Below are 21,069 nucleotides of genomic sequence, written 5' to 3'. Positions count from 1 at the left end.
TTAAAGGAATAATTTTTATTAAAAGGAAGATTATTATAAATATAATAATGTTGTAATAATTGAAAACAATTGAATGATAATTAAGTAATTGAAGTTGTAAACCTTATTAAGGGTTCCAAATGATTTTTTATAGGTGTAGCTTCATGAAATGACAGAATTAATTTGTTAACTTTATGGAAGATGGAAATTTTTTTTTTTTTCTTCTTTTCTTTTTTTGTATAAGTAAGGGATGCTGTTAAACTATCTTGCTGAAATGGTAAAGATTTTGGGTATTTGAAGAACTAATTAAATGAATAATTTTTATTAACACGGAGGAGATGGATTGTTTAAGTTTAGAGTTTGGAGTTAGAGATATTAATATTTGTTTATTTCTATTTGAATATTAGCCTAGGTTTGGTTTGGGAAGTCCGGGGGGTGGGGGGATGGGATAAAACATTGTGTAATATCTGTGATGTATTTCTTTTTTCTTTTATGATAAAAACAATAAAATTTTATATTGAAAAAAAAAAAAAAAAAAAAAAGGAGAGGACCAACCTAGAAATAAGAGAAATTTCCTGATAGTTAGAACAATTAATCAGTAGAATGGATTGCCTTTAGAAGTTGTGGGTGCTCCATCACTGGAGGTTTTTAAGAAGAGATTGGACAATCACTTATCTAAAATGGTATGGAGTCTCCTGCTTGAGCTGGGGGTTGGAGTAAAAGACCTTCAAGGTCCCTTCCACCTCTGTTATTTTGTTATTCTCAAGAAAACCATAATTTTGGTCTTAGAGTAGTTGAGTGTATACTGTTCCTCCTTATAGAATTCCACTAAAGCCCACAGACTTCTCCCTGTATTAGTGAAATAATTATTGCAACTTCAGCATAAATAGTATTGGCAAATGCTCACCACAGAATTTAAGGATAGAATTCCCTATGATTAAGGCAGTAACCACTGAATTCTTATAGAAACTAAATGACAAAGGAGCTATGACTCAGTTTCACACACTCGGTTGAAATGTCTGCATTAAGATAGATAATTCTGTCATATGTGACCTGGGTGACTGTACTTGATGCAGCATTGCAATTAAGAAGAGTAGCTGCCCATTTTTATATCTGAGGGACAGCTTTGATCAGAACCTGTCCCTTGTAATAGAATCAGAGGTTGATTTAAAGCCAATAAAGGCGATGTATATGGCACGGCTCTTTGAGCCTTCTCCTGCGGCTCCCAGCCTTCTCTGCCATTTGCAGAGGGAGACACAGAGACAGAGAGAGGTACTTGCACTTCCCTTCTCCCTCCCTCCCAGACACCTGAATTTTGAAATTATTGTGAATATGTTTAAAAAAAGAGGTCAAGACAGGAACTCATCAATCAGCCTTTTCCGTTCAGTAACTCTGGTACCATTGGGCACTTTCCCACTTTTCAGTTGGTTAATTAATAGAAGACCTGAATCTAGATAGGAATATTATGAAAAAAGTCTTGTGTGGCAAATAGAAAGGGGAGAGCTAAAAGGTGTGCTATGGAACTGTATGGCAGTTGAAGTTCTAGCTTTCAAGCATTGTTTTCCTTCACAACAAGCAACAATTAGCTTCCAAATAAGGAGGTTGTGTTATCTTTGTTTTATTTGGTCACAATTTCTTGGCTAAAAACTTTCCTCCTCTTTTTAATACCTACCCTTTCAGATATCCAGATGAAACCAGAGTTTCAAGTGGTAGAGACAGATCTTTTTGTAGTGGGGTTTTTTTTGTGTGTGTGTTTGAGTCAGTCTTGAGGTTTTGGGGCAATATTTTTGGAAGTGCTATGCCCTTGCCTTCTTCCCATGGCTGAGATAGAATGCAGGGTGGAAAGTCATCCAACTGTTTTCCATGCTTAAGGCAGGAGAAGGACTCATAACCTCTCAGTTTCTAGGCTAGTGTCTTTATAGACCATACACTAAACTGTCTCTCTCTAGTATGTTAGGAAAGTATTAATAATGTCTAGATAACGCTTATAAAGATTGTAGCCATGACTATTGTCTCTGTTGGATTCAGTTGATGATAGGCATTCCCAAAACCTGGAGGTCTTATCTAAGGTTAGTGATAGTTGTATTCTCTGTGTTTGCTTTATGATCCATTGAACCCTATGGCTAATTCTAGCTAATTCTAGTTCCAACAGTGCCCTTATTATTTTTGGCATTAACTAGACAATTTGATCAAGGGCTAGTCCAGAAAAAAACAGTAAAGGGAGGTGGTCACTGTCATGATGGATTTAGAAAATTACAATTATTATGTTTTAGCCTAGTCTGTTTATTGTTACCATTATGCTGTGACTCATAACAGTTATTTTTAACTCCAGGGTAATAGCTTATATGATGAGTCAGCCACATATTGTTAGAATTATTTTCAGGAACTCATTTGTTTATTTGTTTTTAGGTGATCAACTTATTTATAATAATTGTGACATTTCAACTACTTTGTAGTTTTCTCTTATACTTGCAAACAATTTTACAAAGTAGGAAACCAAGCTTTGTATAAAAGCGCTGCTTCCAAGAAAATGGAACTGCTAACTCCTTCACATTCTACACTATTTGGCCAAGAAGTGAAATTTTTTCATATGCAGACAAAAACTCCTATATTAGAGCTTCCAGTCATGTGGAATACATGCACACATAATGTTAATTTGTCAATAACATTAGTTAATAATCAATTCAGGTTTTCATCAAATATGCAGAAATGTGGAAGATGGAATTATATATATATATATATACTGGAGGTTAAGAGAAAGGCAGAGCACAAGATCTTCCTTTTATGTATCTTTCATTGTCTAAAAACAGTTCTATTTCATGCCAACGTTGTATAATGTAGAGTGAATACTTATTGTACAGTATAACATTTAATAGTACTGAAATTTGCTGATTTTTTTAAAATAGTGTAGTACTTCTGCAATTATATTTTGAGACTGTTTCTTTATGTTACTCATACACAGAAAACAACCAATTGATTGGAAGATCCAATTTATTTTTACCACTTGATTGTGCCATTTTGCCAGTTGCATATCACTGCCAAAAATATAAATATTCAAATTAGTAATGTCTTTATTGAGATTCACTGAATTAGGACAAATGGGAATATTTGGAATACCTGTTTTTTGGGGGGAATGGTGGGCCAGTTTGATTATTGCTAGTGATGGCATTAGCCAACTATAGATTTTTGGATATTTTCCTCATGGTTCAATACTGAAATATAAATATTTCTCCCAAAACTGATAGCCAGAAAATTAATTGCTCCAGCTTTTTTATTGTCCTTTTGGCATTTTTTCTTCTTTTATAATGGATTCTATATAAATAATTGATAGATACAGGAAAGGTGTACTGATTTCAAATGCAACTCACTTCACTATCACTTCACATCCCTCATTAGTGAAACTAGAAATTTTAAGTATGTTTCAAATATGTTCAAATATAACATATTCTTACCCCCCAAAATATCCTATTGTGATTCTAGAATGGTCCTTCATTTATTTATTTATTTATTTATTTATTTATTTATTTATTTATTTATTTATTTATTTATTTATTTATTTACATAGATTTAAAGAATTCTTAATTCGAATGACCCTGAGCACTTTACTTAGTTAAAAAACCACTACAATAAAAAGCTGACGAAGTTCTAATTTTGCTCAGATTTTACCCGAAGTTTTCTGATCTTGAAAGAGACAGTTTAGTTTGTGAAAGAGAACTCAGAAGATTGATCAGTGTTGCACTCATATGCTATTTTATACATTTCTAGTTTTTACTACATGCCTTTAAAATTCCAGATCATATTTCCATAAATACTTGTTTTATTTTACCTTATGGCAATATTTCTTTACCAAATAGAAGGTTCTAATCTATTATAAAAACAACACTTAACCGAAAAATAATGAAAAAATCTTAAAGTTCCTTTTTGCTAAATATTTATTTTTGATAGAATCACATAATTTTAGAATAGAACAGAGTATGATAGACATCAAGATAAACTTGTATGTTTTCATACCCTCAAATAATTTCAAAGTGCATGAAATAAACATAAAATGCTTCTTGTCTCCTATTGCATCAGGTTTTAATAAATATTGCACAAACATGGTATAAAAGTGGGTAGATCTGTCTGATGCAATCTGTTTAGAATAGCTAGAAATTAGCATGGCTGATAGATGCAATAAAGAGAAGTAGTAACATAAGTTTACATGCTTTTCACATTAAAAATATTAAAGCTGTTATTGCCAATTAAATAAGGCATCTAATGAAAGTGCCAAGTATTGAAATAAAAGTTTTTAATTTATATAAAAAGTGGGATTTATAGTACTACACTATTGTGACTTTAAAGAATATTTAATTTATTATAGCAACAGAACACATGAAAATATTATTGTATTTATTCTGTTTTAGAATTGACAGTGGAATAATTCTTGTGAAAGAGTTATGTAATTCTTGTATTTTTCTAGTCTTTATAATTTATTTCCAATTTCCAATATAATTTAGTTTCAATTTGAAACACATGAAGGTAACTATCAAATTTTAAAGTGTTTGGAGTATTTGCATTTTATTAATAACTAAAATTTCATATATTAATTACAAAGATAATTTTCAAAATCCCTATATTTTCTCATATTCACTTATCTAAGTAGTTTGCCATAGATTTTATGAATAAAGATGTATCAAATTACATTACAAGCGAGTTGTTTCCCCAAACATTTTTCTCTTGAGGAACTTCTATGTTTTGAAATTATTCTGAAGCACATTCTGAAATATATTTCCAATTTATATTAGATGCTTCAGGCATTAGTTCCAGGCTAATAGATTTTAAGATATGTGAATCAACTGATTCAGTTCTGAACTAAGAAACATAAGGATAATTTTTTCAAACCAAAAGTCATTGAATAATTTCTCATATTTTACATTATTTAGTTTGGTTTTGTTAATCATTCAAGGTGAATAGAATAGAATAGAATAGAATAGAATAGAATAGAACCTTGGAAGTCTTCTAGTCAAGTCCCCTACTCAAGCAGGAGAACCTATACCATTTCAGACAAGTCTCTTAGTAAAAAACCTCCAGTGATGGTGTGTTCACAATTTCTGAGGGCAAGCTGTTCCACTGGTTAGTTGTCCTCACTGTTATGAAATTTCTTCTTAATTCCAGGTTGCTTCTCTCTTTGGTCAGTTTCCAACCTCTGGTACTTTGGAGAATAATTTGACCCCCTCTTCTTTGTGGCAGGCCCTCAAATACTGGAATATTGATATCATGTAACCCCTATTTCTTCTTTTCTTTAGACTAGCCAAACCGAAGTCCTGCAGCTGTTCTTCATATGTTTTAGTCTCCAGGCCTTTGATCATTTTAGTTGCTCTTCTCTGAACTTTTTCCAAAGTCTCCACATCTTTTTTGTAGTATAGTGACCAAAATTGGTTGCAGTATTCCATGTGTGGTCTTACTAGGGTTTTATAAAGTGGAACTAATACATTGCATGATCTTGATTCTATGCCTCTGTTTATACAACCCAGGACTGTATTAGCTTTTTTGGCTGCTGCTACACACTGCTGGCTTATATTCAAGTGATTGTCCACTAGGACTTCAAGGTCCCTCTCACAGTTACTGTTTTTGAGCCAGGTCTTGCCTAATCTGTACTTATACTTTGATTTTTCCTGCCTAAATGTAAAACTTTGCTTTTCTCCACATTAAAATTAAGTTTGTTGGATAGGGCCCATTGTTCAAGTTTGACAAAATCTTTTTGAATCCTGAGCTTGTTTTGCCAGTTTAGTGTCATCTGCAAATTTGATGAGTTCCCCTTCTATTCCCTCATCTAAGTCATTTATGAAGATATTAATAAGTACTGAGCCTAAGATGGAGCCTTGTGGTACCCCATTGTTTACTTCTCTCCATGTGGATGTAATACCATTGAGGACTACTCGCTGAGTACGGTTTGTAGCCAGCTACAGATCCATCTGGTGGTGATGTTGTCTATCCCACCTTTTTCTAGCTTATTAAGCAGCAGGTTGTGGTCCACTTTGTCAAATTCCTTACTAAAATCTAAGTATACTATGTCTACAGTGTTTTGCTGGTCTACTAATTTAGTCACTTTATCAAAGAATGAAATAAGATTGGTTTGACATGATCTGTTTTTAACAAACCCGTGCTGGCTACTAGTTATAACTTTGTTTACTTCTAGTTGTTCGCAGATCTGTTTTTTGATTATCTTTTCCAGGATCTTCCCAGGTATTGATGTTAGACTGATTGGTCTGTAGTTTCCTGGGTCTGTTTTTTTTTTCCTTTCTTGAAGATAGGAACCACATCAGCCCTTTTCCAATCCTCAGGTACTTCCCCGGTGCTCCAGGATTTTTGAAAGATGTGGAGCGATGGTTCTGAGATAACATCGGCCAGCTCCTTCAGAACTCTGGAATTTTTGTTTCTGGTTTGTCTTTTGCAGTAGTTTTTTTGATATGTTGGTCTATAATTTCTTTTTTGTGAAGACTGATGCAAAGAATGAGTTAAGCAGTTCTGCTTTCTCCCTACTGCCTGTTACATCCTTGCCATCTTCTCTCTTTAGTGGATCTACAATTTCCTTGATTTTTTTTCTTGTTATTAATATGTTGAAAGAAACTTTTTAAAATTATCCTTGATTTCTGTTGCAAGTCTTTGTTCATTCTGAGCCTTTGCTTTCCTGACTTCATCTTTGCATGTTCTGGCTGTCTGCTGATAATCAGCCTTAGTTATGTGTCCGTCTTTCCATTTTTTTGTATTTGTCCTTTTTGTGCTAGAAACTATTATTTTTTTAAATAAGAGTAGGAACCACATAATTTTTTTATTTGATCCTATGAAATCTTAACTAATAAACATTGGCTGTAATCCACTTAACCCAAAATAACACTATAGGGTAATATGGCTAGATTAGACAACTAATCTCCAATGCTGTTGAGAAACTTTTTGATGTTCTTCAGATCAAGATGCAGGGAAAAATTATTTAATTACATCACTGATTCTTTTAAACCAGGGGTGTCAAACTGCCGGAAGCCTTGCCCACCCCATTGCCGGCAATGGCAAAACCATCCCGATACGTTGTGCAACGTCACGTGACGTCGCGAGTTTGACATGTCTGTTTTAAACAGAGGTGTGCTGTGACAGAACATTTACAATGGTATTTAGCACCATATTATTCCATTTTTATGTTAATTTTCATTCATAAAATATTTCCCCTGTACTTTTAAAGTATATCATGTTGCTACATATAATATATATATTGTATGTGTATTTCATAATATATGAAATATATTATGGTATATTTCATATATACCAGTTTGTAAGATGACCAAATCAGATGTCAAAGATAGATTTTTGAGAAGGGACCATACTTTCCTTCCTTCAAGGCAAGCAGCATTAGAACTTCCCCCAAAAAACACATTTACACATTTAAGAAGAATACTATCTAATTTGTAAGTAGCTAAGTTTTGGCCTTCCACAAAGGACCTTGTTAACTACCATAGATATCACAGCCTCAAAAAATCCTACATGTTCTCATACGTCATTAATCTGTCATCTTCTGAAACCCTGCTCTTCTGATATCCAGCTCAAAATGCATATAAGTGCTAAATAAACTATTCACAGCCTGCGTGCTAAATTGCAGCTCTATGCCTGTTGAAGGGACTAAAATTTATATGGCAAATCTATAAGGAAAAATAAGCAGCATTTATTTATAATAGTAGTAGGTGGTTTTTATGTGTATCTATTCTGATTACAATTTAGAATAAAAACAAATATGATGTAAGGCATGCAATTAATACTGATGTGAGTGATTTGTAAGTATAAATAGTGATCTTAATTATGGTTTTGATCGGTACTGAATCCCTTTAGCCCATATCTCCTTGATCTTGAATTTTGATCTCATAGCTCCAGTTGGACTGTAAAAACTCCCCCCAGCTGTGAATGAAAACTTTCAGCTTAGATTCAGATTAAGCACTGGGGCCTTGATCCAAACTGAGGCAAAGCCTATTTTATTTCCATCAGACTGGGCTCTTTAATTTATTATTTTTTAAATAATGGAACTGCTTGTTGTTAAATGATATCAGTGACAAACTCATGGTTTCAGTATGATACAACAGTGTCTCCTAAACCAGAGTTCCCCAACCTTTCCGCTTTGAGGATGGGCGTTAGGGTGGAGAGGGGATGGTTTGGCATGAGTAGCCGGCAAGCGTGCGCATGCAAGCAGCTCCATTTGTGAGAGAGGTGGGCATGTGTGCCCATTGCTTGCACAAATAGAGTGCATATGCTCGACTGCTCCTCATGCAAGTGGGGGTGCATGGGCTCACCTGACACTTCCGTGGCCCAGTTCCATATGGCTCATGGCCCAGTAGTGGACTGTGACTTGGGGGTTGGGGATCTGTTCTGTCCCCCGTCCGACCCACACACCCCAACCAGTCAGCCGAGGCCTGAAAAACTACTCGGCACAGACAAAGACAAATGAATTTCTTGGCAGCAACTGCGTAGCTGCCTGCCAAGCCTTTACTGATAAGACACAGCAAACAGAGATAACTTGCCAGGGTGCTTGCAACAGAATATCCAGCAAAAATTGTCCGTCACGAAAATTCACATGCCACACCCCTTGCTTATATAGCCAGTGGGGTGTGGCCCAGTGACTCAGCTGAACTATCTGGCACGACGTGTCCGCTGCTGCACATGCTTGTCCTTCCGACGCTGGNCCAATCCCAGAAACACCGGGCTCCTGGCCAATCCCAGAAACACCGGGCTCCTGGCCAAACTCCTCGCTGTCGGAAGGCACCGAAGGCTGCACCAGAGGGGAAGGGCCTGGAGAGGGAGGCCTAGCCATCTCCTCTCCTTCATGTTCAGAGCCTTCCTCCTCTGATGAGAGGGACCCACCGGACGGAGCCACAACAGGGATCCCTGTCCTAAACCATTTCATACACTGACCCCATGGTGAAAAGCCCAAATAGATGAAATGTTTTTTGTATTTGTATAGAATCTGTCTATAGGCATGGAACTCAGCTTGGAAAACCATCGTGTCATTCTTGTGTTTTGGGCCTGATAGCAATCTTGCCAGACTGAAGCACTCTACTCTCTGCATCTACCATATACTCTAAGAACTATTAAGGAGGGGATGTCTTCATCCTCTTTTTTGCGTACAAAATATCTGGACTGAGCTGTGTCTTATTTCTCAGGAATGCACCCCCTTCCTCTTGGGAATCCATCCTACTACATTCCATCACAAAAGGCAGGTTTAGCACAAATATCTGATTTATTTTCTAAACTGAAAACAAAGAATCTCTATCATTCTCCTTCAAGAAAGTTATCCCTTCCCCCCCATGCTGTATAAAACTTCATAGAGGAATAAGAAGGAACAAAGGGATAGCTTACTTACATCCATAAGTAATACGACTATTCTAAATATGGAATTGTTCAGTAACAATGTTTTCAACAACTAAAGTAGGAATAAAATATTCCTAGGTTTATTTAGTTACCATTTAGTCATTTATGCCAACTGGAGATCTGTTGTGATTCAAATCTCTGGAGGTGGGATGAAATTGGTATAAATTTTGTGCTTCAAGAGCTTGATTTCCCATTGCAACTTTGATTACAAATAATTATCTTGGTATACAGCTTTACAGATCATACCTTAGGCATGAAAAACATTTCATTCAAGTATATATGCTGAAATAATCTTTAGATAGTAGTTGAAATATGAACCATTTGCAGCAACTCACCTGTTTTGTTTGTTTGTTTTGCAGGGTTGTTAACAGATATATATGTGACTCAAGTCCTGCTGCCCCCTTAGATTGCTTAGATATGTCTTGAAGCTAATTGGAAATATTATTAATAGCTGTCCCTAGGGAGAAAGCCATATTAAACTCAAGGCTTATTTCTGTATGTTTATGATTTTACTATAACTTGTATTAAAGGTGTACATCTTAGGTACATTAGAAGAAAAATATTTAAAGATTTCTTAAAATGGAACTGTTGCAGATTTCTTTTATCTTATTTTTTACAATAAATTAATCAAGAAACAGCTTTAGATAAATGTATAATGTATCTATAAATATTAATATGATTATGCACTATTAAATTTGAACTAAACCAACAGGAACTATTTTGAAAAGTTCCTTTCTTAGTGCTGATCACCTTTTATTTTGAGAACTGTTTTTGTTGTTGTGGATCCATATTAAAGGCTACATGAAATTGTTACTGCTATTTACAATTTCTGTAAATTGTAAACATCTTCCTATATGAAGATGTGAAATATAATGTAAAATATTTAAAACGAGCATTCAAAAGCATAGCAGAATACAGGGTAAAATAATTTATAAGACATCATAATAAAAAGTACAGTACTTTTCTACAAAATATCTGCTTGGATAAATTAGTTTTTGAGAAATAAGTTTCTTTGCTTATTTTTTCTGCAACAAGACAATTGCTATGAAATGGTTAGGAAGAGGTATGTAGTACATGCTGCTTTTTAAATATTCTTCATTGCCCAGAAATACCTAGAGCAGAAGGTGGCATTCTTACAATTGTTAAGTTCTCAGGCTGCTTATTTTTGAAAGCAGAATGTGGAATGAGCCACCTAGCCTGAGAAACTATTAAATAGAAGAAAATCTTACACTGAATAGGTTTTTTTTTTGGGGGGGGGGTGTTGTATTGTGGTATAGTACCATGCATCTATTTTTATATTATTTTTTTTGAACAGCTTGTGTTTTTACTAAAATTGCAGATTTTGAAAGTTAAGAATCAAACATGTGGTAGATATATGTGTATTATTTTAGCAAAAATAAACCCAATCTGAATTTCTAGTGCAAATTTTAAATAATATTCATTGCCCTGAAAGACAAAATGTTGGAGATGCTTCATACCTACTATTTTGTATAATAAGGAAATATGAATCTAAAGCTCAAGAGTCTACCAGCACTAGTAATACACTAATTATGGAAGTCAATTGGCAGCACAGAACTCGCTTTGATTTTAAGACAGACCTTCATAAATCTCTGAGAGATATTATACTCTGTCCAGATTTGGTGGGAAAATTCATTTCTTTCCGATAGCAATATTTTCCCCCATAAATAATTACCTGACAGAGGAGGAGAATTGTTTGACATTTACCAAGAATAGGATATATTGTTGAAAACAAGTGGATAAAAATGAAAAGAGCTGCCAACATGGCTGCTGAAATGTCTTTAAAGATCAGTTTAAGGATTAGCTGGTGCTTTGGAGGGATCGCTTGCCCTAGGAATTCTCAGTGGAGGCTGGGGGAGTTTATGTGCAAAAGATTAAATTGTGTTGTAATGTTGTGATTCAAATGGCTTCTTTAACGCTGTGATGTCATAATTAACATTTAATCTCAACATTTCAGCTTGCTATATAGGACCTAGTCCTTACCAAATGTATTTTTGAAATTTTTGAAACCTAAACAGGTTTCTATCTCTTTATCTTTCCTAATTTCCATAAAATTTTGTTTCAGAATAGTTCTGAGGCAGCATTGGTTGTGCTTGTTGATGAACCTTGGAAAAAATTGCACAGAATTGCAACTGTCCTGGTTCTTCTTAATGTCTTGATGCCTTTGAATGGTATTCTTCTGGACTGCTTACAGAGATTAGGAGTGGGAGGCATGGTATTTTTCTGGTTCTCCTCTTTTCTCTGAGATTGGATACAGACTGTGTTGGTGGAGGGGCAGAAATCCGCTCCTATGACATATACCTCAAGCTTAAAGCTCCCATCCCAACTACAAGAGGTTGCAGAGTGTGGTCCAGTATAATTAATAAGCTGATGATAACAAGTTATATATCTCAGTCCTTGCCCAGCCAGTTGAAGCTATCCTTATGTCTGGAATCTCTATGGTCTAGAGGAGGATGAACAGGCTCAGCCCTGACAATACTGAATAATTCCCTCTTTGGTCCTGAATAGGACTGTACTTTTCTCTTCAGAATTGGTGTACACATTTGAAGTTGCACATTAACTTGGTTGCAGCTGACAACTGATATCTGAGCTTGTTGAATTCCACACCTAGATCCTCTTTTCCCATTTGTAACCACTCTCCTTCAGCATATAATGTGTATTATAAAATAAATTTGGTAAATGATTTATTATGGACTTGAGTTTAGATTCTGTCTCTACCGGGGTCACATTGTCTTTTATCAACCACAGTGCTTAAAGAAACAATGAATATTTATATGGTATTTCAAGGCTTTTAAATTTATTTTTAAAATCCATCATGAGTATTCCTTTTAATCAAACCCAGCGTTATCAGCTCCCATGGGTTAGCAAAAGGTATATTACACAAGGGGTATGGCTGATTTTATGTAAGACCAACTCATCTAAATATTGTGGTATTTTAATTTGATTTATTAAGTAACAGTCCACTGCTTCAGATGCTATCGATTATTTATCAAATTTCATGATTTGTTATTTTTAAATAAAGGGAAGGCCAGTATTATTGAGGAAAATATCTGATATTTTCATTTTTTTTTCAGTTACATTTTTTTACTAATATTTTAGTCTTTTCTTTGTTTATTTTTAGTCCTGCCACCATTCCATATTTTTCTATTTCATTCATTAAAATATTACCTCTTTCTAATGGGTCCTCTATAAAGAACACCAAATTGTCTGCAAATGCTTGTGCCTTGTATTCTTCGGTTTTAACCTTTAGTCCTTTTATCTCTTTGTTGTTTCTAATTTGAGTTAATAACACTTCTAACGTTAGAATAAAAAGTAGAGGTGACATTGGACATCCCTGTCTTACTCCTTTATTGATTTCTACCTTCTCTGTGTGCTCCCCATTTATTATTACTCTGGCCTTTTGTATTTTATATATTGATTTTATCATTTGTTCAAACTTCTCTCCAAATTTCATGTCTTCTATCTGTTGGAACATAAACTGCCAATTAAGGTTATCAAATGCCTTCTGAGCATCTAAAAATACTAATGCATCCTGTTTTTCGGGGTGTGCTTCATAATATTCCAGGACATTTAACACCGTTCTCGTGTTGTTCCTAATTTGTCTGGTAGGTAAAAAACGATTTTGATCCGAATGTATTATTTGATTTAGTATTATTTTTAGTTGTTCCGCAATTATTGTGGTAAAAATTTTATAGTCCAAATTCAACAACGAGATTAGTCTATAATTTTTTATTTGTTTAAGATCCGTATCTTCTTTTGGAATAAGGGTTATGATGGCTTCTGTCCAGGAATCTGGTAATTTGGCTTTTTCCAATACATCATTATATACATCTAATAATATCATTTCCAGATCTTCATAGAGAGTCTTATATACTTTCCCTGGTAGAACATCTGGCCCCAGGGCTTTATTATTTTTTTGTTTTTGTATTGCTATTCTTAATTCCATTGCAGTTATTTTTTTATTCAATAAGTCTCTTTGTCCTTCTTTTAATTCCAGGAGACCCTTGGTCTTTAGATATTGTTTTATATTCTCCTCCTCTATTTCCTCTTTTTTATATAGAAACTCAAAATATTTCTGAATTATTTTTTTCTTTTCCTCTATTTTATATTGCAACTCTCCATTTTTGTCGTACAATTCCTGAATAAGTCTTTTTTCCTTCTCTTTTTTTAGTTTGTAAGCAAGCCACCTCCCGGGTTTGTTTGCATGTTCAAAAAAAATTGTTTAGTTACTTTCAATTCTCTTGCCAATTCCTCTTGTTATTTTCATTATATTGTTAAAGCTGCATTGGACTTAAGTGACTCAAGGTCTCTACATTACTTTTCTGATATATGTTTTTATGGGTGTTGCTGCTTCTTACAAAATAGGATGGTATATTTAAAGCTAAAGCTGTCATAAGCATTTACAATTTGTATATCATAAAGTTTGCTTTACAATCACCTAATTACTGAAGCACCTACTTCACAACATGCATAATATTGAACACAATATTATCAACACATTTTTTTCAGTTTTATTATTTTGCAGCACATGAAAGCTTGTCACCTGCCATTTACCTGAAGTGATAACAGATTCAAAAGAATTCTATTTCCCATTTCATAATGCAATGTATTTTAATGGTTTTGATTTTATGTTAAAGTTATTATTTTTCTGTGGATTTAATTTAGAATTCTATTTGTAGGTGAGTGAACATGTGGCTTTCCAAATTATACTAAATTACAGTTCCTGGACTTTGGCATTCTGGCTGGAGCTTTGGGGAATTGCGCCCAAGAACATCTGGAATATTAAATATTCTGCTCTATGCTACTCAAGAATACTAAATTAAATCATTCAGAATCTAGTATATTGTTAGGTTATATTGGGAGGGAGAATTAAAGCTCCATAAAATAAATAGAGTTTGGTATCAGAATGATACTGCTACATAACATAGTTGTATAGTTTGAAGTGCACTGGGTTAATTTGGGCTGTTTCTTAACATAGAAAAGGAGCTTAGTAACATTTGATCAAGTCTGAGTCTTAAAGTAAATCTTCAATCTAAAATGTGTATAATGTAGTTTGATGGCATTCTTTAGTCTTTAATCCAAAAGGGAAACAATATATTTGTAACAGTACAGTAGATTGGAAGTTTTGGTTTGAAAAAACTAGGGCAATGTTTAATAATAAACCTTCTTATCAACAGTGTCTGTATTTCTCTAAAGTAGTCGTAGAATGATCTGCTAAAATAATAAGTAATACTTACTTTTGGAACTGTTTCTGATTATTGTAAGATTTGCTAGAAACAAAGATTAAAAAGTGTAAAGTAGATGAGAAATTAAAGTGGAAAATATATTTGAATGTAAGAAAATAAAAGTTCATTAGCAGGATTGAAGGACTTTTCTGGGCTGAGGACCATATTCAGCTTTGGAGCATATAAAATAGATAGAGCTCAAACAAAACTAATTTTGTTTCATTGTTATCTTTAAAAATGAATATGTTAATATTACTCTCATATGTATGTAATAATTTTACTTTTCTAATACATCAGAAATTATAGCTAAGTAACAACTGTTACAGATATCTGGGAGCTGCAGTCCAGGTTTGCAAAGACCACAATGAGTCTGCATTGTCCGGAATGTTGATTATTGGTACTTTTATTACATACTGAAAACTAACTTTAAAATGTTCTAAATTTATACTAAGCATGGATATATAATACAAATATTATAAATGTATGCCTAAAATGGTATAGAAGTTATACAGCATATATTTATTTTTTATATATTTATGTATGTATGTATTTTTAGGATTATTTAACAATTCACAAATATGGCAATGCTGCAAGGAAGGACCTATGGAATACACTGTCAGAGGTATAACCATTAAACATATTTCATGATCAAGTGTAATTTATTTTGAGGGCTAATATTTATTACGTGGCTTTGGGGCTTATATATGTAAATATTGTATATTAAAAGTGATATACTGAAGAAAAGTTTTAAAAATGGTGCTTAAAAAGGTACTTAATATGGACCTCAAAATCTGTTCATCTTGCTAGCACATTCCCTTACTCTTTGCCCTTAGAAGTAAAAAAAAAATCAGGATGACTAAACTATCATTAATTTTAAAAATTGTGATGGATTCAGATATAGAACATGAAAAATAGGCAGTCTTTGTTCAATCTACAGGTTCAGTGTTCACAGAAGGTGCACAAGTAATTTGGCACTAATTGGCAATGTTGATAACATAGAGGCAGAAAGCAGTGTCACACAAGCTGCAGAAGCTCATAGAAACTTTTCTCTCCTGATTTCTCCTCCCTGAAATTTGCTTCTTGAAGTCCCCCAACATTCTTATGCAGATTTTAAACACATGTTGAGGATGTTGAAAGAGAGGGATTTGCTCTTCTGCTAGTCCTCTCCTGAAAGAAATTATTTTACTAGAATCAGCAAATTGAAATTTATCTAGAGCCTATAGCATATATTTTAACTGAAGTAAGATAAATTAGAAATGGAATCTGCATTAGAATCTATTGCAGTAAGAGACATCATGTCCTGTAGGATTATTTGGGGGTTGTAGTTCTCTAGCAAATGAACAGGATTCTCTGTGATCTAGTCCTTCCAATTGTGCATTGGACCCCAGTCCCATCTGGCAGATAAAAGCAGCCAGAGAGGAGATTAAGAATATAGTCATGGAGAAAGGGGAAGTTTCAGCACTTTGAGAGTGGGGTTGTTCTACTGATTTTTCAGGAAGCCATGCCATCATATAGTGAAAATGAACAATTTCCATCCATTCTCCACTCTTGCCTTCTTGGAGAAAATTATGGAGAAAATATAGTTTTGATTGGTTGGACCTGGAACTCCAGGGTGTGGGACAGAAACTGTATTGATCTCTTTCATGGAAGTCCTGTGGACTTGGAGGGAGCATTATCTTTGTTCTCTGAGATCTTTGACTTATTCCTGGTAAAATCTGCCCACCTGACTCAATTAGTCTAAGAACATATATTCATCTACTAGGAGATTTATCAGTTGTCTGTAGGTATGTCTCAACTTCATCTCTGAACCCTTGAGAAGTCCATGAAAATGCATAAAAATGTGGCTTTTACACAGTGCCTTTTAGGGCTGATTGTAAAGCCATCAATTTAAAAGTAAGTTTTATTTATTTTATTTATTATATTATTTTGCATGATAGAATTGTTGTTGTGGTGGTTTTTTTTAGTGAAGAACTGGCTATAATTCAGTTGGACTGAGGCAAAGTATGAATTCCATAAAATAAATAAATTTATTCCTAATCCAAACTCTGATGGGGTATAGCAAAGTCAACACAAGAAGAGAGTGCTAACGATCATATATATTTAAACAAAAAAAAAACAATAGAAATCTACTATACATAATAGGTGCCATTCAATCAAATTGAAGCAAAGGACAAATGCCTATTGGAACAAGGGCTATTGGTGGATTTGAAATACCTCTTCTGTCCATATCTCCATTAATAGTGTCAAATACTATGGAAGAAATGGATGTGGGGAAAAAATAAGTTTCTAAGGTTTTGAGACCTTAAGAATTGACAGATAGAACTGAAAGATAAAGGGGATGGTACAGTGTTACAGCCATAGCCAAGGAAACCCTAGTCCTGGTAATTTCCATACAGGCTTTTTCTGAGATTGCACACACAATAGGACCATACATAAAAATCATGGGTCCCCTATAGGGAAGTCACTTCTTTAAATAAGTGACATTTTTGCTAACTATAATAATGTAGATCAGCTTCAAAGAGCAGAGTAAACCAGGTAAAGGAATTAGAAAAGTATTGTGAAATTATTATTTTGTAATAATTTGCTCTTTCAATAAAAGTGAACTGCTTTCACTGAACTTAAAGGTTGCATCAGCATTAACTTGCCTTGTTAAGATGATTTTACTTAAAGTTTAACACCTTAGTATAAATCTAAAGTGATGGCTAAAATTGTTAGTATTGTTATTCTGTTTTAATTTTCCATCTAAAGTTAATGTTGCAATTAAAATGAACAGCCATCAAGTAGAAATAGAGAAGGTATGTACTTCAGATATTGGTGAACTATAATTTTTAACAGCCCCAGTCAGCACAGCCAATGACAAAGTAGCTTGGAATCAAAAGTAATTTAACAGCATCCGGAAGGACACAGACTCTCTGCTTCTGTGATAAAGCAAGTGGAAAAATAACTTTTTTTCTATTATATTTTATGATTGAAATTCCCTAGATGGAATTCTACAGTATGCTGAATTGAGTGCTAACACATTGAACTTAGTGGAATGTATTTCTAAACTTGATATCAGAGTAAACAGTAGTGCTACTGTTACATAGAATTTAAACAAATGTAATATATCTGCATAGATTAAAAGAACTTCATATAAAATTATGAATACATTAATGAATACCCCCTGAACCCTTTTACTAAAAGAGACAATAATATCATTTCAGAAAGGAGTTCTATATTTTTTATTTGTTTTGAAGGCACTTAAGAAGATTGGGAAATTTGTGAATATCCAAGAAGTAATGGATCAGTGGACACTCCAGATGGGTTACCCTGTTATCACTATCAAGAGAAATGAAAATACAGACAGTATTATAGGAATCTCTCAAGATCATTTTGTTTATGACCTTGATAAAGATCCCGGTTTGAGAAACAACAGGTATTTACATTTTCTACATTTTACAATTGTTTTAATACTACTGCTAGAGAAGGAGAAATATCTTCATAAATGGTTAAATAAAGATTTGTGACTATTGCAGTGACACCACAGTATGCCTTTGCTATTTTTAAAGAACATTATTTATAGGCACTATCTTAAAATATTGAAATAATATTGTCAGAATCTAGAATCTACATTTAGAAAGTTGCAGATAGAGACTTAAATTTATATCTGGAAATTTTCAATAATAAGTAGTTTAAATGTATTCAGATCTTTACGTTTTTTACATCAGTGGGCTTTCACTGAGGAAGAACAATTAAATACTAAATCAGAAAAGGAAACCCTTCTTACATTTAATTTAGCACAGGTATATAATTTATAAACAACTCCAAATCTGCTAATAGGGTGACTTAATTATGAGAAAACTTATGTTATTATGGTACACATAAATGTGGAATTCTATAGAAATTAATGGAACTATCTTGTCTAATACAGATGGCATCATCTGTATGAACATTAATAGCAACTGGGGGAGGCACTGAGATCGCAGGGGCAAAGTATGCTTAAAACTTTCCTTCCCATCTGCTACTGTCTCAATCTGTTTACTTCTCTCATTGTTTTTTTAAATGTGTATTTAATTACTTATACTGGAACTTAATCAATCATGGAATTCAAATTTCCAAGAAATTGTGTTGTATTTTATAATTTTGCCAAAATTGTAGAACTCTATGAATACAGCAGTAGTGCATTCATTCAATTCAATACATAATATTGGCAGTGGATCATGGGTGGGAAAGGAAGGAAAGGTAGGAAGATAATAGGCAGAAGGAATCATCAACCTTTAATCTCCATTCCACTTTTTTGTACTTTAACAAATCTTTAATACCTCGATGACCAGAGTAGCTGTTACAGCAATTTTTATCTTTCTGTTAAGGCTATTTGCATACCTACCGGTATTAATTACTGCACTAAATAACTACTGGAAGGGGCAATTGTTTTCTTGCTTGTAGTAAGGTAAGGGATTGCCCCAGAAACTGCTGTTTATATACAAGAGGTAAAATTGCTGTATACATACAGATATGTATAACAACATGAATGATTTTTTCCAAGATTAGAACAAACAGGAAACCAAAGCGAAGTCTATTATGCAAGGACTTTCCTCTCTGTGAGCCATTTTTCCATGTACATTTCCATCATTTGCCATCCATCTTACTAATTCCCTTATAATGAAACAAAATGGGGCTGTCATTAGCTGTTTCAATTTCTTTCCATATGTTCTGATAGCTGTTGTGGTTTTGGTTCATTGGCAATTGACGAAGACACATGGTGAAACAACAAGCTCTTTATTACACTCTCCTACAACCAAGCAATCAGCAAAAGACACGCAGGCCTTTTTATAGGGCATGAAACCCAGACAGTGTGAACCAATAGGAATTGACCATTTTCACGCCTTGCGCATGCGCGCAAGGCTGATGCCACCCTGTCTGGTCCCGGGCAGCTTTTGGATTGCCCGGGACCATTTGCAACAATCCTGAGCCTGCTTTCAGCTCTTGCAGACTCAGGACACAACACCCCTCCCCCCTAAATGAAACACACCTAGCTTACGCACAGGTGCATTGTTCAAATGCAAGGAGAGTGGAAATGCTCGGGTCTGCACGCAGGCAAGACACCTTACAAAATAATTATTAACTTAATAAAATGTATCCAAAATCATATATATATTTTTTTATTTAAACCAACAAAACAAAACAAAACATAACACACATATATACACAGTATATATTTTAACAGCAATTTCGTAACAGTAATCTTCTATTATTTACATTTCCCCCCCCCCCTTATTCTTCTTTGGAGTATTTGTCTTTGTTGCCCCATTATTTCTTATTTGCATTTTTCTTCCTTCATAATTATTATACACACATTTTCCACTTTTAACCTTTCCACATTTATTCTTTCTTATTTCTACTTTCCAGCCAGTCATACCACTTGCTCCATATTAAATAGTATTCTGTGTCTTCCTTTTCTTTTATCTCTTTTGTTAATTTGTCCATCTCAGCACAGTCCAGGATTCCAAAATCATAATAGTATATGAAACTCCTTACTGAGTGTTAGCCCCCTCATTCAGTGACCTAATAGCAAGGTTCCTCATGTGTTGACAGAAACCTCACATAATCTCCTAGATGTTTAGGTGGGCACTTGGCCTGCTGCAACCTTCTAAGGGCCGGTGAGTTTGCCTGGCCTACCTGCTCGCCTACCAGGCTAGGCAGGCCAGGACTTTGATGCCCTAAATACCCAGGTGACTCACCCAGCTGCTGACTGGCTGGACCCTCTGAGTCCAAGCCAGTGTACCTTGGAGGGGTGGAAGTCCCCAAGTCCATAATGGACTCCTTTTGGGAACACTGTCCCTCGAGCCCAAGGCCAGCAGTTGGAGAGGCCTGAGTGGCGGAAGTGCCCCAGTACTCCATAGCCCCCGTGCACATGCCAGAGCTGCCAGAGTCAGGAGCTGCCTCCATGGCAAACCCCCTTGCTACTGACTTCCTTTTCGGAGCAATAGCTGAATTTTGAGAGTGCCCCTGATGGAATTCCCTGTCTATGGCTGTGTTGGCTTTGTGTGAATACCCCCGGTGTGACTTCCTGTCTGGAGCAATAACGGATGTGCGGGGTGACCCCCCTTTTTGGGAATTCCTGTTCGGCGCACTTGCGGAAACTTGTGATGACTCCCAAACAGCCTCATCAGCCTGTGAGGCCCTGTTAGGTCTAGGAACCTGTGACCCAGAACCCATATTATTGGCCTCCTCCCCCCAGAGCAGAGCCAGGAGCGGAAACGTGGCTGTCCAGCCTCCAACGCAGTTGGTCTATGTGTCTGCGAAGAACACGGCCATCATCCAAGGCTACTTCGTATGACAGCGGCCCAGAGACCTTGCATACCACTGCTGTGACCCAGAGATGTTCAGGCCCATAGTTCCTTGCCCAGACCGGATCGCCCACCTGAAGTCTCTTAGGTGCCTGTGGTTGTGACACCTGTGAAGCCACCCGGTCTGGGTG

General features: G+C 35.0%; 1 protein-coding gene across 1 annotated transcript in view; it reads left to right on the top strand.

Annotated features, from left to right (window-relative positions):
- The window catches only part of TRHDE (thyrotropin releasing hormone degrading enzyme), a 261,694-nt gene that overhangs the window by 186,919 nt on the left and 53,706 nt on the right, over positions 1-21,069 (top strand). Inside the window, exons 8-9 of the mRNA XM_015811780.1 lie at positions 15,166-15,231; positions 17,846-18,024. Of these exons, the coding sequence (XP_015667266.1) occupies positions 15,166-15,231; positions 17,846-18,024 (245 nt within the window). The remainder of the gene's footprint in view (positions 1-15,165; positions 15,232-17,845; positions 18,025-21,069) is intronic.

Source organism: Protobothrops mucrosquamatus, unplaced genomic scaffold, assembly GCF_001527695.2.
Source record: "Protobothrops mucrosquamatus isolate PMUCROS unplaced genomic scaffold, P.Mucros_1.0 scaffold49, whole genome shotgun sequence".
NCBI lineage: Eukaryota > Metazoa > Chordata > Lepidosauria > Squamata > Viperidae > Protobothrops > Protobothrops mucrosquamatus.
Note: the sequence above shows the minus strand (reverse complement) of the source record. Positions and strands in the feature narration are given on the sequence as shown.